General features: G+C 41.1%; 1 protein-coding gene across 3 annotated transcripts in view; it reads right to left on the minus strand.

The window, feature by feature from the left end:
• Window positions 1-17,162, minus strand: part of GAS2 (growth arrest specific 2) — a 119,758-nt gene that overhangs the window by 23,354 nt on the left and 79,242 nt on the right. Inside the window, exon 8 of one of the 3 annotated variants that reach the window (XM_074372230.1) lies at window positions 11,856-11,909. The exons of the other annotated variants lie outside the window; for them this stretch is intronic. Within the exon in view, the coding sequence (XP_074228331.1) occupies window positions 11,856-11,909 (54 nt within the window). The remainder of the gene's footprint in view (window positions 1-11,855; window positions 11,910-17,162) is intronic. 3 annotated transcript variants of the gene reach the window in all.

Raw genomic sequence — 17,162 nt, forward strand, 5'->3', positions numbered from 1 at the left:
ACGGAGGAGCAGCGACTTGCCAGACAGCACTGTTAGTGTAAGGCTGAGCTGGGGAGGGAAGTCTTGGCTGGGTGGTGAGGAGTAGATACTACCTAAGGTAGCAAGTACCTTGCAGATCACCATCCAGTGCTTTCCTCTGCACAGATGATGACAAGGAGCACTTTAACAGTATCATGACTTGCGCAAGCTGGCTTTGCCCAGGTCAGCTGAGTCTTGTCTTTGTCGGGTCTTCAAACAGTGCTTCTCAAATGGTTCTCAACTAAGGAACTGTTTTATTTTACTTTTCTTCTGAACGCCCATGTTGTGATGGGAAGAGATAACAATGGTGGTGGTGGTGGCGATGGTGACGGCGGTGCTGACCATCCTTTATTAAGAGATTGCCCCATGCCCAGCTGGGCCAGCTCTCCATCCTCTCTAGCTCTTATGATGAATCTGTCATCAGTATCATTAATCCCCTTTGGACAGATGAGAAAATTTGTTCTCATAGTTGTTGCATGGCTTATTCAAAGTAACCAGACAATACCAGTGCTCCATCTTATGTTTTATTCCAAAATTTGCATTCTTTCTATATATCATATTGAGAGAATTTGTCTGCAAAACCTATTTCTTAAGAAATAACTAGTCCCCATTTTAAGCAATGAAAAACAAAGAAATGTTATGTAGAACAGCCGCTGATCAGCATAAAGAAAAGATTATACTAAATCTGACCTAAAACCTAGTGTTTTCGAGAGCTCATGCACCCTTGCCATGAGTAAAGGTGCAAGGTCCATTTTGCTTTTGAAGACACTGACATTAGCCCATGAATCCCCATTTCTATAAGTACAAGACCTGGGGGTCTGGATATTTCAAGGGGAGAATGCCTTTGTTACATTACTACAAAAAATAATTCCTGCCGATTTTCTATTTGGGGACTTCATATTACACTGACTTAAATAATAAACCTCTGGGAGTTTACACGCATATTTTTTAGCAAAAAGCACAGGTCAGCAATTGTGATTTGCTTTCCATTAAGGCTCCCAGTGAAAATCTATGAGTTGCTAAAAGGTTACAGGTCTCTTGGTACAGAAACAAAGGCACTAGAAACACACTAGAGGTAATGCACGGAGCTCTTCTCTCCGAGAGGGAGAAATTACAAAAGAGAAGTGATAGATGGTGCTTGCTAGAAATTTTAATTAAACGTGTGAGTGACAAATTCTGAATCAGGCCAGGGGCAGCTGCACTCATACATGACCTGCTGCGATCGCAGAGGTGGGGACACGTGACAGGAAATAGATATCCTGTGACAACAGCCATCATACCCTTGAATTTCATTTCATCTCTCACTCCATAAGGTCGACCTCTGAAGGGCCTTCTGGGAGACGCCCCCCAGCTCAGAGAAACAGTCAGAATACAAAGAAATCTGCTCTCGGTTGCTGAGTGACACCAGCATGCAGACCACAGCGTGCCTCTAGTGTGTGCATGCTGTCCTCGTGTGTCCAAGGACGGTCTGCCTTGCCACTCTGCACTGCTGGTTTTGCTGCAGTAGTTAAATAATTAAAAGCTCTGACCATGGAAGATTCCGTATGCAACTTCTCTAAGAACTATGATTTATGTATACCAGCTTTCCATATAAATATCGTAACATACACTCCTCTCCTATTGCCTGCTTTACCCACAAGGCACTTAGGACACGCATCTTCTCTCAGCCACTCTCCTGCATGCTTCCCTCACCAGGTTTTGACCTGCTCTGCTGGACAAGAGGAAGAACTTGAACTTAATAAGACATGAACATGGTTCCACTTTGACTCCGTCACTTATAAGTTGTCTGACTCTGACTCTGGCCTGTTAGTTTCTCAGGGTCTCATCTGTAAACAGCCTTGGCAGCTGTTTGTTATGGGGTCAAATGCCCTTAATTCAAAGTGCTTTGTAAATAATCAGGTATTAAATACACAGAGGGTGCTGCGACTTATTTTTCCATTTATTTCTAAACTACACTTACTCTCTTTTACTATACTTTTGAAAGTTATACTGCAGATTGAATTGAATCTTGACTCCAAGTTAGAATTAAACTGCTTGTGAGAAAAGCATGCCATTCCTTACTAAACCCATCCTTGTTGTGAGAGTCTCCTGTACAGATTCGATGTAGCTAATTTACAGCCAATGAGATGTAAGCAGAAGAGTCAGGTGAGTCAGGAACTTTCCTTACGAGTCCCCTCTTCATCCTTTCCTCCGTGTTTACCTGCCTGGGGGCACAGAGCCACCCTGGACCACGTGTCTGAGACCCACCACTCACGCTGGCAGCGTGCTGAGCCGGAGGAGCCCTGAGTCCCTGAGAATCCCGAGGATTAGAGTCCCAAACCAGCACTGGGCTTCCATGATGGAGAAATCAACTTCTATATCTTCTTTAAGTCACTGATGTTTTGTTGGTCTCTATTACTCACAGCCAACTTAGGAAATTACTTTTCCACAGCTTTGTTTCCAGAGTCCCTCAACTTTCAAAAATCCTGCCGTATGCCTTAACAACATCTGTTTATCTTAGTGCGCTCCACTTGACAGGTATTTACTGTGCAGATTTCATACGCAAGACCAGGCATGGGAGAGGACACCGTACTGAGAGAGTCAGTGAGCAATCCAGCGCATGTCCCACCCCTGACATCCTCACTAGTCAGTGTAGTCAGAGCAGAACAAGGAAGACACCGGATGTAGTGGAGGGGGGAGTCGAGGTCCAACACTCCTCCCCCCATTCTTTACTGTCTCCCCATCCCCTTCTAAACTGGGAGGATGGACCAAAAATAGGAGAAAGATGAACAGAGTTCATAAAGAATTAAATTCTAGAGCCCATTTGTCAGAATCTCCCTGTGGGTGAGGAGATAGAATTTAACCCCACGCCCCAGAATCAAAGCTGCCCCTGATTCTAGTTTTTGATTTTTTTCCCCCAAAAGGAAAAACAGGCAAGTAAGAAAAGATAACACTTAATGGGCTCATTGTTTTGCCCTAGTTTATGTAAGAATGAACAGACCAAACCAAAATATGCAAGTCATCCCTCTCAACAGAACGCTGCTTGTTCCCCCTTCTCCACCCCCTTCTCATTTATGAAAATAAAGAAATAAATGGGACTCTCCTCTTTGACAGAAGCTGGCTTCTCAGAATTCTTTGTTTCCTACATAAGAAAGTATGAATGCATTTCAGGGGACCAATGTGTGCCTATACCCTTTAGCATCCTCCATGGTACTGAGAAGAGGTGGGGAAAGCTGGTGGGGAAATCATCCACGGAGGACACTAGAGGGCAGGTGTCCCCTTAGGATCTGCTAGAATTTCCACTAGAGACTGATCACCAACCTCTGTCCTTGTAGGTAGGCATGCCTAAACTGGTCCCATTTTTCTAAAATTGTTCAAAGATAAGCTTAAAAAAAAAATTGCTACCCCTGCCTCTCAGTAAGCCAAGCTTCGTACTCGCTCCTCCTGTCACCTCTGAACTGTTTTCCCGGCCCTGCTTGAGCTTGGTTCCTCCTCAGCCTGTAAGTCTCACTTCCGACCTCACCTCCCAGGAGAGGCCATCCCTTAGAGCGTGACCTAAAATAACCCCTCCTGAATCCCACTGCTTTATGTTGCACCAAATGTGTCCCTCTAACATTTACACTTTAATTTTATAAAGTTTTTTTGAGGGGGGAGGTAGTTAGGTTTATTTATTTACTTACTGGAGGTACTGGGGATTGAACCCAGGACCTCACGCATGCTAAGCAGGCACTCTACCAGTTGAGCTATACCCTTTTCCCCTCCTTCTAACATTTATGGAACTCCAAAATTACCTGGTTATATTTACTTGCTTAAAATGTATCTGTCTCTACCAGAAGGCACACTCCTTAAAGGCAGTGACCTTGTCTTACCCACTACTCTATTCTCAGGAGGTAAAAAGGGATTTGTGGAGTATCTGCTGAATGAATGGAGGAATGGTCCGTCCTTTAACATGAGCAGTGTTGTAATCCATGTTGCAGATGACACAGATTTGAAAGAACTCAATCAAGGGTACACGGCAAGTCAAAGGCCGAATCACCTGACATCAGAGACATAAGCTGTAAGTGTTTCTTCTCTCAAGTTTGGTGGGGGAAAGTAATATCTCTTAAGAAAATCATTTTCAAAATTTCAGTCTCTTCTTTGCCTCTTCCCTCTATTCTATTAGTATCCAATTAAGCCCACCCTCAAACTATGCTTCACATGGTCCAGACTTTTCCTTTCCGCTCTCCCTGCCACCGCTTTAATGATGCTCACACATCCTTCCAACAACTGGAGCAGCCTCCTAATTAGCTGCATTGCCTTTCGCGTCTCCCTGCTCCGCTCTCTGATGCTATATATAAACCTCTCCCCGATTAACTGCCTCAGACTTTGATTTTACCACGCTACTGATCAACACCTCCCGTTGCTGTCTAATGCCTGCAGGTTAAAGTGCAAATTTTCTGGCTTTACATTCCAGGCCCTCCACCATGGCCCCCAACCTACCTTTCTCACACTGCCCCCTCCTTAAACTCTCTCGGTGATTTCCATCTAAACTGGCCCACTCGCTGTTCTAACACCTCTCGAGTTCTTCCTATTCCTCAACCACACTTAGCTTGGTATCCTCCAGAAACACTTCTCCACATTCAAATCCCATTCATCTCTCAAGCCACTGGTGAATCTCCACCTTCTCTTTGGAAGCTTTCCAGATAAATCCAATGCACCTGTCTCTAAATTCGGTGGCCGGCCCACTGTAGGTGCTCAGGGAATTTTTGTTCAGTGAATCTGTAGTCGAAACCATGCTGAGTCTTACGGCACCTGTGAATTTGTCTTATTTTATTTCATCTGTGTAATTAACTCTCAGGTGCCTTTCCAACCAGATCTTCGAGGTCTGAGGCCATGACTTCCGATTCAGCTCCTTACACACAGGCGGTGATGCCTCTTACCTGGCAGATTATTCCACACGCTTTAACCAACTCAGCCAAATGTCACACTGTGTTATTATTATTATTTTTTAACAATGTCAGGGTCAATTGTGCCATGAATGACAAATGACTTTGATTTATTTGATGTCATGCTTTTCAATTTTTAAAAATGTTTATGGCAGGATTATTTAGTAAAATAGGATGTGTTCTGTTTGTGGACACTAAGTGTTTTCCCTCACCCATTCAAAAAGGATGGAGAGGTACCTGTGCTCTCTTGCCTCAGGGCTGATAGCTGTCATTCAAACCTGAAGGAAGAAATTGAAGAAAATTTCCCCCACCCCTCAGCCCCCACCTGGGATTCTCTTATTGAAAGCCTCTGACTATTCATCAAACCAACAAAATATTAAAGGAGTGTTGACTAAGTTCTCAAGTTGATTTTAGGGATCGAGGAGAGAGCAGTGAAAAGAACACCAGACAAATAAGTTACCTGATAAACGAAACATAAAAATTCAGACTGTAAATTACCAGGAAAACACACTGTATTATTGGTAAACTTACACTCTCTGATTCGTTACATGGCTCAGGGTTTAACCACTACACAGAAGACCACCGACCCTACACAGCTGATCAGAGAGACCCCTCGAGATTCAAAGCATGGCCTCCGCTTCCTTCAGTTACTGTTTTCCCATCACTGATACATTGTGAAAGCAAATGATCAGGCAGAGCCACTTCTTGTTGGAATTCCAGCTGCATTCTTGTTTTAACTTTCCTGGTTCCTCATGAAATTATAACCTAATAGTTATGGTGTGTCAACAACGTCAAGACACCAAACTAGGCACCCAGGTATAAAACAGGGTCCATACATTTCAGGGCAGCACACACAAAAGACGTCCTGACCAACGGCACGTTTTCTCAGTACTATGTGAGTATGATCATTTAGCACATGCCACGGAAACTCAGAGGAAGTAGGAATCAATGAAGGCTGGAGCATTATAGGAAGAAACCTGAAATTCTCTTCCACAAGAGTGCAATAATTAGTGAGTCCCTGTACACATCAGCCTGTTCTAGATGGTCCATATGTCCTATAAATATGTCATCTGCAATTTAACTTTAATAGCTTTACATACGCTCTTTTTTGTTTGTTTTAATTTTGCACCTAAGTGAGTAAGCCCGAATGTCTCACTAACCTCACCCTACTCAGGCTCTGTTTCTTTTTTGTTTGTTTGTTTGCTGATTTGTTTTTTGGAGGAGGGCAGTAATTAGGTTTATTTATTTTATTCATCTGTTTTTTAATGGAGGTACCGGGGATTGAACCAAGGACCTCACACAGGCTAAGCATGCATTCTATCACTGAGCTATACCCTCCCCAACCCAACATATACTTTTAAGAGGAAGGTAAGGAGGTGATATTGACAGTGCGCTCTTGAATCATGTGGACACTGATCTCACCCAATCGCAAAGACATCTTCCCAACCACCGCAGCCACAGCAGCCACGTCCAGTACGTCTCTCCCACATCATCCTCTTCTGTCTTAGTTCTTACTAGTACATGAGAAGAGCTAATTTACTCACTGACCTATGTCAGGGCTCAGCAAAATATAGCCCCTAAAACAAATTCGACCCTCATTCTACTTTTACTAACAAAGTTTTACTGGAACGCAGTCACGCTCCTTCATTGCATGTTGTCCAAGGCTGCTTTTGTACTAAAACAATAGATGTGAGTAATTGTGGCAGAAACCGTATGGCCCACAAAGCCTAAAATATTTATATCTGGCTTTTGACTCTCTGACCCTTGGCCTGCGAGTTTACTGCCTGTCTCCTCACTCCTAGAACATGAACAGAGACTTTTTGGTTCAGGGCTCCAATGATAACATTTGCACCTGGTACACAGTAGGTGCATAACAGCTGCTGCTGACCACCGTGGGGGCTTAACAGAAGAGTAAACTGTGCTAACGTGTACCCAAAGCTTTGGACTCAGCTGCACATCTGGAATCACTGCTTTCTGGGTGTATGTGTAATGAACTCATGTCAAGAAATTTGTAAATGGCCAAAGAATACTCTGGGGAGGATTCCTGGCCCAAGAAACAGTTTTCATAGAAAACGTCTTGGTCTCACTGCTGGGCTTACTGGGGGCAGAGCACTGTGTTTTTTTTACAGCCCCGCCATGCTAAGCGACAACACGCACTAAATCACCAGGCAGGCCTGGAGCTGAGAATTGGGGGAACATCTGGAGAACAAGAGTTTAGAGTGACAACTTTCTAAAATCTTGTTGATAGGAGTACCAGTCTGTGCCATTTTATTAATTTATTTGACTCAATTGATATTACCCAGAGGTTTTAAGGAAAAAAAACCCCACACACATACATACAACAGTTGTAAAATATAAAAACAGCATTTCCCATCATTCTTTTTTTAGTTTCTAGGAGTAACATACAATTTTATTCTACGTAAAATTCTCACCAGCGAAACTCCTTATTAACAAGTGGAAATTCTGACCTATTGAAACCCAGCCAACTCCTCTGTGCCAGGCAGTTGGGTCAGGAGAAGCCAAAATCAACATAGTGCTTTTTTCAACATTCTGTCAAAGGGACAAAGATGAACTGAGTGTCTCAACTTGATCACATTACATCTGGAAGTTTGAGCAGACAGGCCTCCAGGTTGAGCTGCCACCGTCACGACCCAAGTCAAAGTGACTGGATGGTATTCCTCCAATTTCATATCCTTTGAATTCATTCTTTGCACTACAGCCTGAGAGACTTCAAACATAATCTACTGATATTTCTCTCCTTGGAGAAATCCTTCAGAATCCCCTCCCTGCCTTCAGGAGAAAGCTAGAGATCCCGTCACACAGGGGCTTCTCCGTGAGTTGGCTCAGTGTCTGCCTGCCCGTCTCTCCTGGCCACCAGCCTCCCCATGCTCTCTACTCTGAAAGCCGCACTTCTCACAGTCTGGACAGGGTCTCACTCCATCTCTGGCTCCCTTCCATCTCCTTCTCCCTCCTTGTCCCTCTCCCTTTCCTCTGGTGCCTCTGAGCCTTTGTGCATGCTGTTTCCTTTCTGATTCTGACAGAAACACTTTCCTTTCTACTCTCTTTTGGCTAACCTCTGCTTATTCCTTGAGTCTCATCTCAGACTTTTTTTTTTTTTTTCTTCTGTTTCTAGCTTTTCTCAATTCCTGAAGTCCAGATGAATAGAAAACCCTATGATAGGTAACACTCTGCTGGGAACTCCAACCCCCAAATCTAACCCCAAAAACGTATCATGGGAAAGATGACGGGAAGGTAGAGCCCCTAACTTAATTGTGTTTCCCACAACGTGATCTCAATTCTTCAAGTCAATGTACCAAGGACAGATTTAAGTGCCCTTCCAACTCCTCCCAAGAACTTAAACTATGGGTCTCTTAGAAAAATCTTTAAATGCTTTGCTGTCAAGACAAACAGGAATTGTTCTTTTAAAATATGGCAGAAGTGCTCTGTTTAAAATGACACACTAAATGTATTTTCATCAAAGACATTAGACTTGTTCTGAAAGCCCTTCACTTTAAGGGAATCAAAGAGGGAACATGGGTGGAGGCCAGCCACTTCATGGATGGAGTAGCTCCAGCATCTCGTAATATGAGATAGCACCTGGTTCTTCTGGAGAAATACTTGTAATAGGGTAAATAGGCTTGGAGATAATGTGAAACTCCATGTCAGATTAAAATGGAGCTTTGAGATTTTTAACTGGAAATGTCCAGGCAGCAAATACTGGGTGGAGGCATTTTAAGCACATCCACACCTCCCTCACTAGCCTCTGGTTCTGTGGACACTGCTGTAACCTAAACGGTGAAAATGATGCTTGCCACCGTTTTTATAACCTGCTGTGGATAGAGGGTCAAAAAGTGGTATCCTGGGGGTGAAAAGAACTGATGTAAGAAATGCCAATGACAGCAGGTAGAAAAGGTGATCTTGCTTCCGAGAGAACAACAGTTCATACCAAACAAGTCCCAGAGCAAGCGGCCAACTCCAGCCTGGACAGACCTGGCAAGATCTGAAGGTGGTGTAGATTTCAGAGACCAAGCTTGAGGTGTGGCATCGGACAGAAGAAGCAAAAGCGACTGGAGCATAAGTCCCGCCTGTTGAAAGGTGTTGAAACAAGGCAGGGAGAAACACAACCTGGGAACAGAATTGGGTGATGAGCCTCCAGGATGAAGATAGCTTGGCAAGCAAGCCTCCTTGGAAAAAATCAGAAGGACCACGGGGCTGAGATTCCTGCAGGGAACAGTGCGAGAGCAAAGTGGGACCACTAGCAGTAGACGGCAGCCCCTGGGAGGAGGAAGAACCAGGGACCTGGCCTCTGTTGGCCTCCAGATATTTCAGTCCCTGGGTCCCTAGGTAGCAAAGCTTCCTACACCAGGCTTGCACAGTCTGGGAAGCTCCTAGGATTCTCCCCGAACCTTCTGTGCTCAAGGGTGAGAGGAGAGACGGTTCTCAAACGGGCTGTACCCACCAAAGGACAGAGCCCATCTCCCAATTCTTTCTTTGGCCATTACAGGGTCCCTGCGAAATGGGAAGACTCAGGAAGCAAGTCTTGATCTTGACTTTAGAGCATTTCACTTCAGTGCAGACAGTGACAGTTTTGCTATTCTATGTCTGTATTTAAATTAAAAGAATACCAAGAAACCAGGATGGGGAGGCCACCTCAATCCTTGGCAAAATATGCTCTCTTCCCCTACTTATCTTGTCAGGGAAAAGAGGGAAGATAAAGAAAAGAAGAGAATTCTACACAAGTTTTAACCTCCTCAAAGGAGAGATGAAATGCCCCCCAAAGAACTAGCCAGCCGGCTCCGTCACAAACTTTCACTGTAAAATCCTTCATGCCTACTGAGATCACACCAACCTCAAAGATTTTCTATAGAGACTCACCCTAAACTATGAAACACCATGACTCAGGTTATCAGACAACTACATTCCTGATTTCCTAGTTCAGTACCCATGCCCTTTTAGAAAACACTTACGGCTTACTTCACTTAGTATGACAATCTCTAAGCCAGAAAGAGAAGGACACGTACCATATGATATCACTTACATGTGGAATCTTAAAAAATGACACAAATGAACTTATTTGCAAAACAGAGACAGACATAGAAAACAAACTTATGGTTACCAGGGGGGAAGGGAGTGGGAAGGGATAAATTGGGAGTTTGGGATTTGCAGATACTAAACTACTATATATAAAATAGATAAACAACAAGGCCCTACTGTATAGCACAGGGAACGATATTCATTATCTTGCAATAACCTATAGCGGGAAAGAAAATGAAAAAGAATATATATGTGTATAACTGAATCACTACACTGTGCACCAGGGACTAGTAAATCAACTGTACTTCAATAAAAATAAATAAATAAAAGAAATAAGTGAAAAATTTTTTAAAAAAAGGAAAGAAGCAAGAAGAGGCATGGCAATTTAAGTTGTGAAAAGAACACAGACACTCATATTCTTTGAACAAAGGAAACCTGTCAGGCAACATTTTCCTCTTTAACCAAGTGACATCTGAAGAGTGAAAAGGGAAACTTCACAACAGGCTGCGGGGGAGTGGGGGTGGTGTCAATCAATTCTAGTGACAGAAGGGGGTGAGGGCTGTCCCGGCCCCATCAGAGCAATGGATTTAGGTTTCACATTCATTTAACTTCACAATCATCATGCCACGACTTTCAACAGGTCCAAGGAAAGTTACGCCTGGTGTTTTCCTGCCACCCAACTCGGTCAGGCACTCTGATGTTCTGTGACATTTTCAGGTTCGTTGAGGAGATTTTAGAAGTAGCCTAAGGGAACCCAGCTCCTTCTCCTGCTTGTCAATTATGAATGTGGATAGTCAATTAAATTATATTTCATCATCAGAATTGTTAGTCGCGTGTGACCAATTATTCACACTGTTAAGCATGATCTTTACCAAGAAACACAGCTTACGGAGAAACTATACTCTCAAGATTCCTAAATGTTCTTTGCACACGCTGCACACTCATGTATTTGGTGAATAGAAATAGGGTACTCATAATAGATGAGTAGAAATAAGGTACTCATAAATAAATGCATTTAATGACACTTTTTGTTTAGAAATCCAAACTAGTTCTTATAATGTAATTTCAAGATAAATTCATCCTGTTTAAAGATTAATTTACAAAAGACGACTTTTCTAATAACTTTTTGTACTTATGTGAAATAGACAAGACTTACTCAAGTAAGCTGTTCTTTCTAGATCGTAACTATTAACATTTAAAAATGAAAAATGAGCCAGTATTTCTGTCTATACTGGAAACCTCAGGGCCTCAGATTCAAGTCCTATCAGATTCCTATCCTCCCTAACTTTTCTGGCAACAAAGTACTAAATCACACGTGTTAGTTAAAGCACTGCTGATGTATCTGGATGTTAGGTATGGTGTTAGGAGCAGAAATTTGGCAAAGGTCCATGGGGTTCCATGTGTTAAACCACAAAGGGCAATTTGTGCAATGGGACTAGAATGGAAATATTCTGAAATTATAGGGTGTTTCATTTGTATTCCACAAGTGTATTATTTTAAATATTTTAAAGCAAAGGCTAAGTGATATTGCATACAGAAGCTGAACCCAAGTTTATACTTCTGAATAATTTTAATAATAAGCTTGATGAAGGAGCACACTGGAGCATGGGAACTGATGTGAATGAAAAAGACAAAAATTCCTAGGCTGCTGCCTGCCGCCCACCCACAATGAGCCCAGATTGCCATTTTTACAAACTATTATGGGAACACCAAAGGAGAAATAGCATTTTAATACCTCACTGAAATAAAGAAAGAAACCCAGGTAAAAGATTCACTTTTGGGTCCCCAACTCCCCTCATGTGATGGGAGGTCAAGGCTCCACAGTGAAGGCAAAGTGGAGAGGTTTTCCCTTAAGTTTGTAAATCACTAAATAATTACTTAAGTGATCTAAGTCATTACCTTAAATGTCTGCTTTGCTTTGGCTGTGGAGACAGAGTCACAACCATGAAGACCCTACTGAAACAAGAAGATACGAAGTTCATAAAACACGCTCCGTCTCCACTGCAAAAAGGCACACGAACGTCACCTGGAAATGCAAACTGTGATCTTTTGTGACGAGGTTCAAGAAAACCTTTACTTTCAGTTACAATGAGAATGACTATTTCTATGTTTTTTTTTCCTATGGTGAAGGGAAGTTTTACTGCCTAGCAATCCACTTTAAGTGATAACTGAAACATTCACAGTCTGAAAATTACAGACTGAGTTGATCATTCCCATTTTACAACACAAATGTTTGGAACTATCCATCTTCTGGGATCCTCTGGTCTCCTGTTCCTTGCTCAGAGTTCTTACTATAAAAATAAGAGATACGTGTAAGGAAACAATTTTTCCAGGGAAACAGACTCCAAGTCTGCATCTTGATTCTACAAGAGAATATACCAGCCTTCTGAGAATGTTTCATGAAATCGTAAAAAGATACTAAGTAAATGAAGTGTTTATTTTTCTGTATGAAATTTCCTATGTTAAGGACATATCCTGCCATCTTGTTCAGACTTCCCTGGTACCCTTTCGTCTCACTTGGCCTCTCGCTTCTATTCAAGGCCCTACCATTATATTTACACCCAGAAAACCAGTGACTCATGAGGCATTCCACCACCTCTTTCTGTTGTAATAAAAAATGTACTCATGCAGCATTCTAATCTCACCATGGTCACAGACCCTCAGGGAGACACCTAGTTTGTCTGAAAGGTGATTGGTTGAAAGGCCTTCAGTCAGAATTGAAGGACATGCCCAGATTCTCTGCCTAAGCGCCAGGGTTCCAAAGTCAAGTCACCCTTGGGAAACATGCTTTTCCCTTCCCACGATTAGGTACTATTATGGCGGTTACTTCTTATTAGTCAAGGATATCTTGGCTTTTATCCTGAGGATATTTCATCTTTACCTTTCCTCCTGTTGATGTGTGTAAATGTATTATCCACCAGATCTACGGATGCTGTGCATGAAGAAAGATCCTATTCAATCCTGGGTGCCAAGACGTCAGTTACAATTCAGGTTTCTCTAGAATCCTTTCAGTGCTCATTGGAAGATTTCTTTTTGTTTTAAGATGTCAGGTAAATACAGGAGATAGAAAAGATATCCAAGGTTGGATATGAGACACATTTCTCTCTTGGCTTCTGAGAACACTTTTCACTCCTTGTCATGTTGGGCTGTGGATTGTTAGGGAAATAGATGGTAGAAAGATGTTTTGTCAACATCAACATGGGAGAGGGATTTTCTGACATATACACTGTGGTCCAAAGTGCCTTTCTGTGCAAGGCTGAAGGCTACCTTAGCCTGAGGTGGACAGGCTGATAAAATTCCTATGGTTCTATATGCCATAGGAGTTTCCATAATTTTTCTGTTAACCCAGGACTTCAAAGGACCATGATTATCAAAGGACGAGTCCCAGAATGGGTAACATTATCATGGCTAACACACTGGTGGATGATGACAAATTAAGGTGTTCCTGTTTGTCTGGGTGTTGCAGTTTGGGGATGGGATTCTTGGAGACTTTATGCCTAATGTTAAAGTCAGCAGAGAATTTGCTCTTTACTTGCCTTCAAATGAGGTCTCAGAGAGAAGATCCAATTTATCTCTGCCCCACACATTCTAGAGGCTGAATTTAAAGAAAAAATATGACAAATGACCATGGTCATTTGTGGTCAGAGTGAAAAGTTAGAGACTGTTAACTCAGGTGTCAGTTTCTGCGAAAATGAACAACAAAAAACAAGCATTGTATGAGTTAGTTTTACAAAAAGAGAAAGAATGAGAAAGTCTGTTACATGGTGAAGTCTCAAATAATTATAATTTTTTCCATGGACTTTATAGTCCCCTACAACGTGTCTGTAATACAAGCTAGGTTATAAAAAACTCTGGGCTAGAGAGAGGGCATTGCTCCACAATAGCCGAGAGCGTTGGAAGGACGAGGTGTGAGTACAGGGCAGGAGGATTAGAAGCTGGCGAGAGAAGCTAGTATGAAAAGGGGACTGCAGTGTAAGAGAAAGCTGCAGTGAGGAGACGAGTGATGGAATTAATGCAGCGCTTTCTTGCTGGCGTTCTTTTAGGGAAACAGGGCAAATATCTCTTAATTATTCACTGGGATGTTTGTATTTTTTGCGGTAACATTAGGATTTTCAATATAGTAAAGCAGATTGAGTATACAGACTATAGCCAATATGAAACCCAAATTCTTATACCTTGTTCCTCCCAAAATCTACACAAAGATTTCCTCAAGACCTTAGTATGCTTCTAACAAGGGGCAAGAATTGGCAGAATACATCTTAAAACGACATATAACCAAGCTTCAAACGCAAACGGTAACACTAATGAAACGGGAACACACCATTCCAGTGAACTAAAATTGGATGTGAATCAGTAAGTCTCCTGCGATAAACGTCTTGGCACTTAAGGTGAGGGAGGCACCCGTGGGGTGGAGGACCAAGTGCTAACCTTTTTACTGAGGAACTGAAATTCAAAATATTGAGTATTAGAAGAGAAAGGCAAGGGCAGGTCTAAAACGGCTAAGTCTGTGGAAACTCAACCCATGGATTTTTTGAAAAAAGATACCACTAAATAAATGAGCCCTAATTTATCACAGTCAATGTTGTAATGACAAAATTGCCACCATGTTTGACTACCTTCAATACAAACTCAAGATGGCCACATTTGCAAAGTATGTTTCTTAATGAATCTGGCCAATCACCTGTCTTTGCAACTTGAGCCCATGGAAGAATTATATACAATTTACGGTGACAGATATTTCACAGGTTAGTTCTCTGGCTGCCAGAAGACTCATTTGTAATTCAAGAACACGACCCCTTTCTGAATAATTGTTTCATTTCTTCACTTCTTTCCCTTTTGCAAAGAACCATTCATATTTGAATCATCAACACTCATTCACATTTATCTCAGCATAGAACACGTAAACCAAGAAATGTTCTTGTTGGGAAGACTACAAAAGGAAGAAAGAGGAAAATCTCACAAACTTTGTATTTTCACATTACTATATAATGCAAGGCAAATGACCCTTAAATCAAAAACATAAGGAATATCTAGTGCTTTCATTTATGCTAGATTTTTTTAAAATTCGAAGGGAAATTTGATTGTGTAACATTTAAAATATATGGAATTTAATATATAAAGTGTATAATATGATTTAACACTAGATCAACCCCTTACTAGTTGGATTACCTTGGGATAGTTGTTAAATCTCTATTATCTACAGTTTCCTCATCAATAAGGTGTGTAAATTAACAATCACACTGATTTTTCCCAAAGAGCAGTAATGAAAATAAAATGAGATAATGTATACGTAAGTGTACTTTACAAACCATATAAAAGTAAAATATACTCTACCCTCCAACAAATAACGGGATAAAATTAGTTAAGAAAAAAAATGTTATTTAAAAATTACTCAAAATCTATTTTTAGGGAAACCAGCTTTCAAAAGCAGTAATTGCTATGCTAAAAGTTTTCACTTCACACTTTGTCATAAGTCTAATTTACATCCTTTAATAAAAACATTAAAAGGTACAAAAGGCAATCTTACCTCCCTACCCTGACAGCATGTTCAGAAAATTCTCTCCTATATAATCAAATTAAGGGAATTTAATCTTAACTACGTAAAGGCAAACTGGAAGTGGAAACATATAATTGCAGTAAATTGAGAATATTCCTTATATTCTGATCCACCAGATAAAGTTTTGCTTCTGGAAGACTTTTCAAGCCTGGTCAATATATTGGAAAAAATCAGTCAATGTGCTGCACAATGTAAAAACCATTCTAGTTAGTTTTTCTGAATTTTTTAAGGGGGGAGTTGTTATTGTTTTATATGATATTTTGTTTCCTAGGTTCTCTCTCCTGACTCTCCATCAGGGATTGGCTATTGACTGCCGTGTTTTACCAAAGCACACCAGCAAAGGAAGAAGCAAATTAGGGGCTGTGCATTAAGTACAAGTCAATTATTAGCAGATGTTGAAAGGCTGAGCAGCAATACTCACAACACGACATGCCAAGGGACTAGCTAGTCTGAAGTAGAATGAAGAGCACATAGTTAAAACCATGGGCCCTGAAATCAGATAGGTTGAATTCAAAGAAAGGTTTGGACTCCTACAGCTGTGGGACCTTTGGTAAGTAATTAACTCCATAATACTTGTTTCCTTATTGTTATAATAGAGATAAAAATAGTGTCCATCGCAGAGAATTGTGAGGGCCACATAGAAGAACCCAAGGAAAGTACTCAGAAAAGCACCTTGACACACAGAAAACACTCTGAGTGTTAAATAGTATATGTAAAGAAATGCAGACAAAAGATTTATTTTGCTCACAAAATTTTTGACAAGAAATTTAAATTCCTGGCACAGAAAAATCAACTGGAGGTCTCTTTTAAAATCAAAATGTCAAATAATTGGACTAATTATGTGCCTTTCCCTAACCACACACATACACATGTTTGTGTATATACACACATACATGCACATACCACTATATAAGACATATATGTATGTATGTATGTATGTATGTATGTATGTATGTATGTGTGTGTATATACATATATGCAGCAAATTTCTCTCAATGGCAGGAAAGCTATAGCAATGCAGAAATCGGGAATGCAGATCATAGAACCCATGCATTTCCTCAATAAAGCCATTTAATTTTCCAGTGCTTCTGTGAGTGGAAATAATTTTTGATTTGTGGCTAGTGAAAAAAATTGTCCATTTATTCTAGATGCAGCAGAATGGCGAAAGCAAATGATCTGAGGTGAAATAGAGTCACATGTGTATCGCACAATTTAAAAGCATGGTAAACCTTTCTAACCCAGCTGGAGACGAGTAAGAATGCTTATCAGTTCAGGACAAAGGCAGACACAATATTAAAACATCTATTCATTGCGAAGTGGCCGAGAGTGGCAAATTTTCAGGGAAAAAGGATCTTTAGTTTTGAACTCTCATTTCTTTATTGTTCTTCACACTTGATATACTTCCTAACAATTCAGTGGAAAGAGAATCAGTGAATTCTCTAACTTAATAGGAACGTAGATAATGGCCCAGACATATTAATGTTTCCATTCTTCTAAGAAATATCAGACTGCATTTTTTTTTCTCGCTTTCAAAAGTGGTGTCAAATGTAGTGTTAGGTGCAATCTTGGACAAAGTCTACTTTAAATTTTTTTTATGTTTAAAGGCTTTCATCTTCAGGGAATACATCTCAGAAAGGCAACATCCCATG

This window comes from Camelus bactrianus, chromosome 10 (genome assembly GCF_048773025.1).
Source record: "Camelus bactrianus isolate YW-2024 breed Bactrian camel chromosome 10, ASM4877302v1, whole genome shotgun sequence".
In the NCBI taxonomy this organism is placed as follows: Eukaryota; Metazoa; Chordata; class Mammalia; order Artiodactyla; family Camelidae; genus Camelus; species Camelus bactrianus.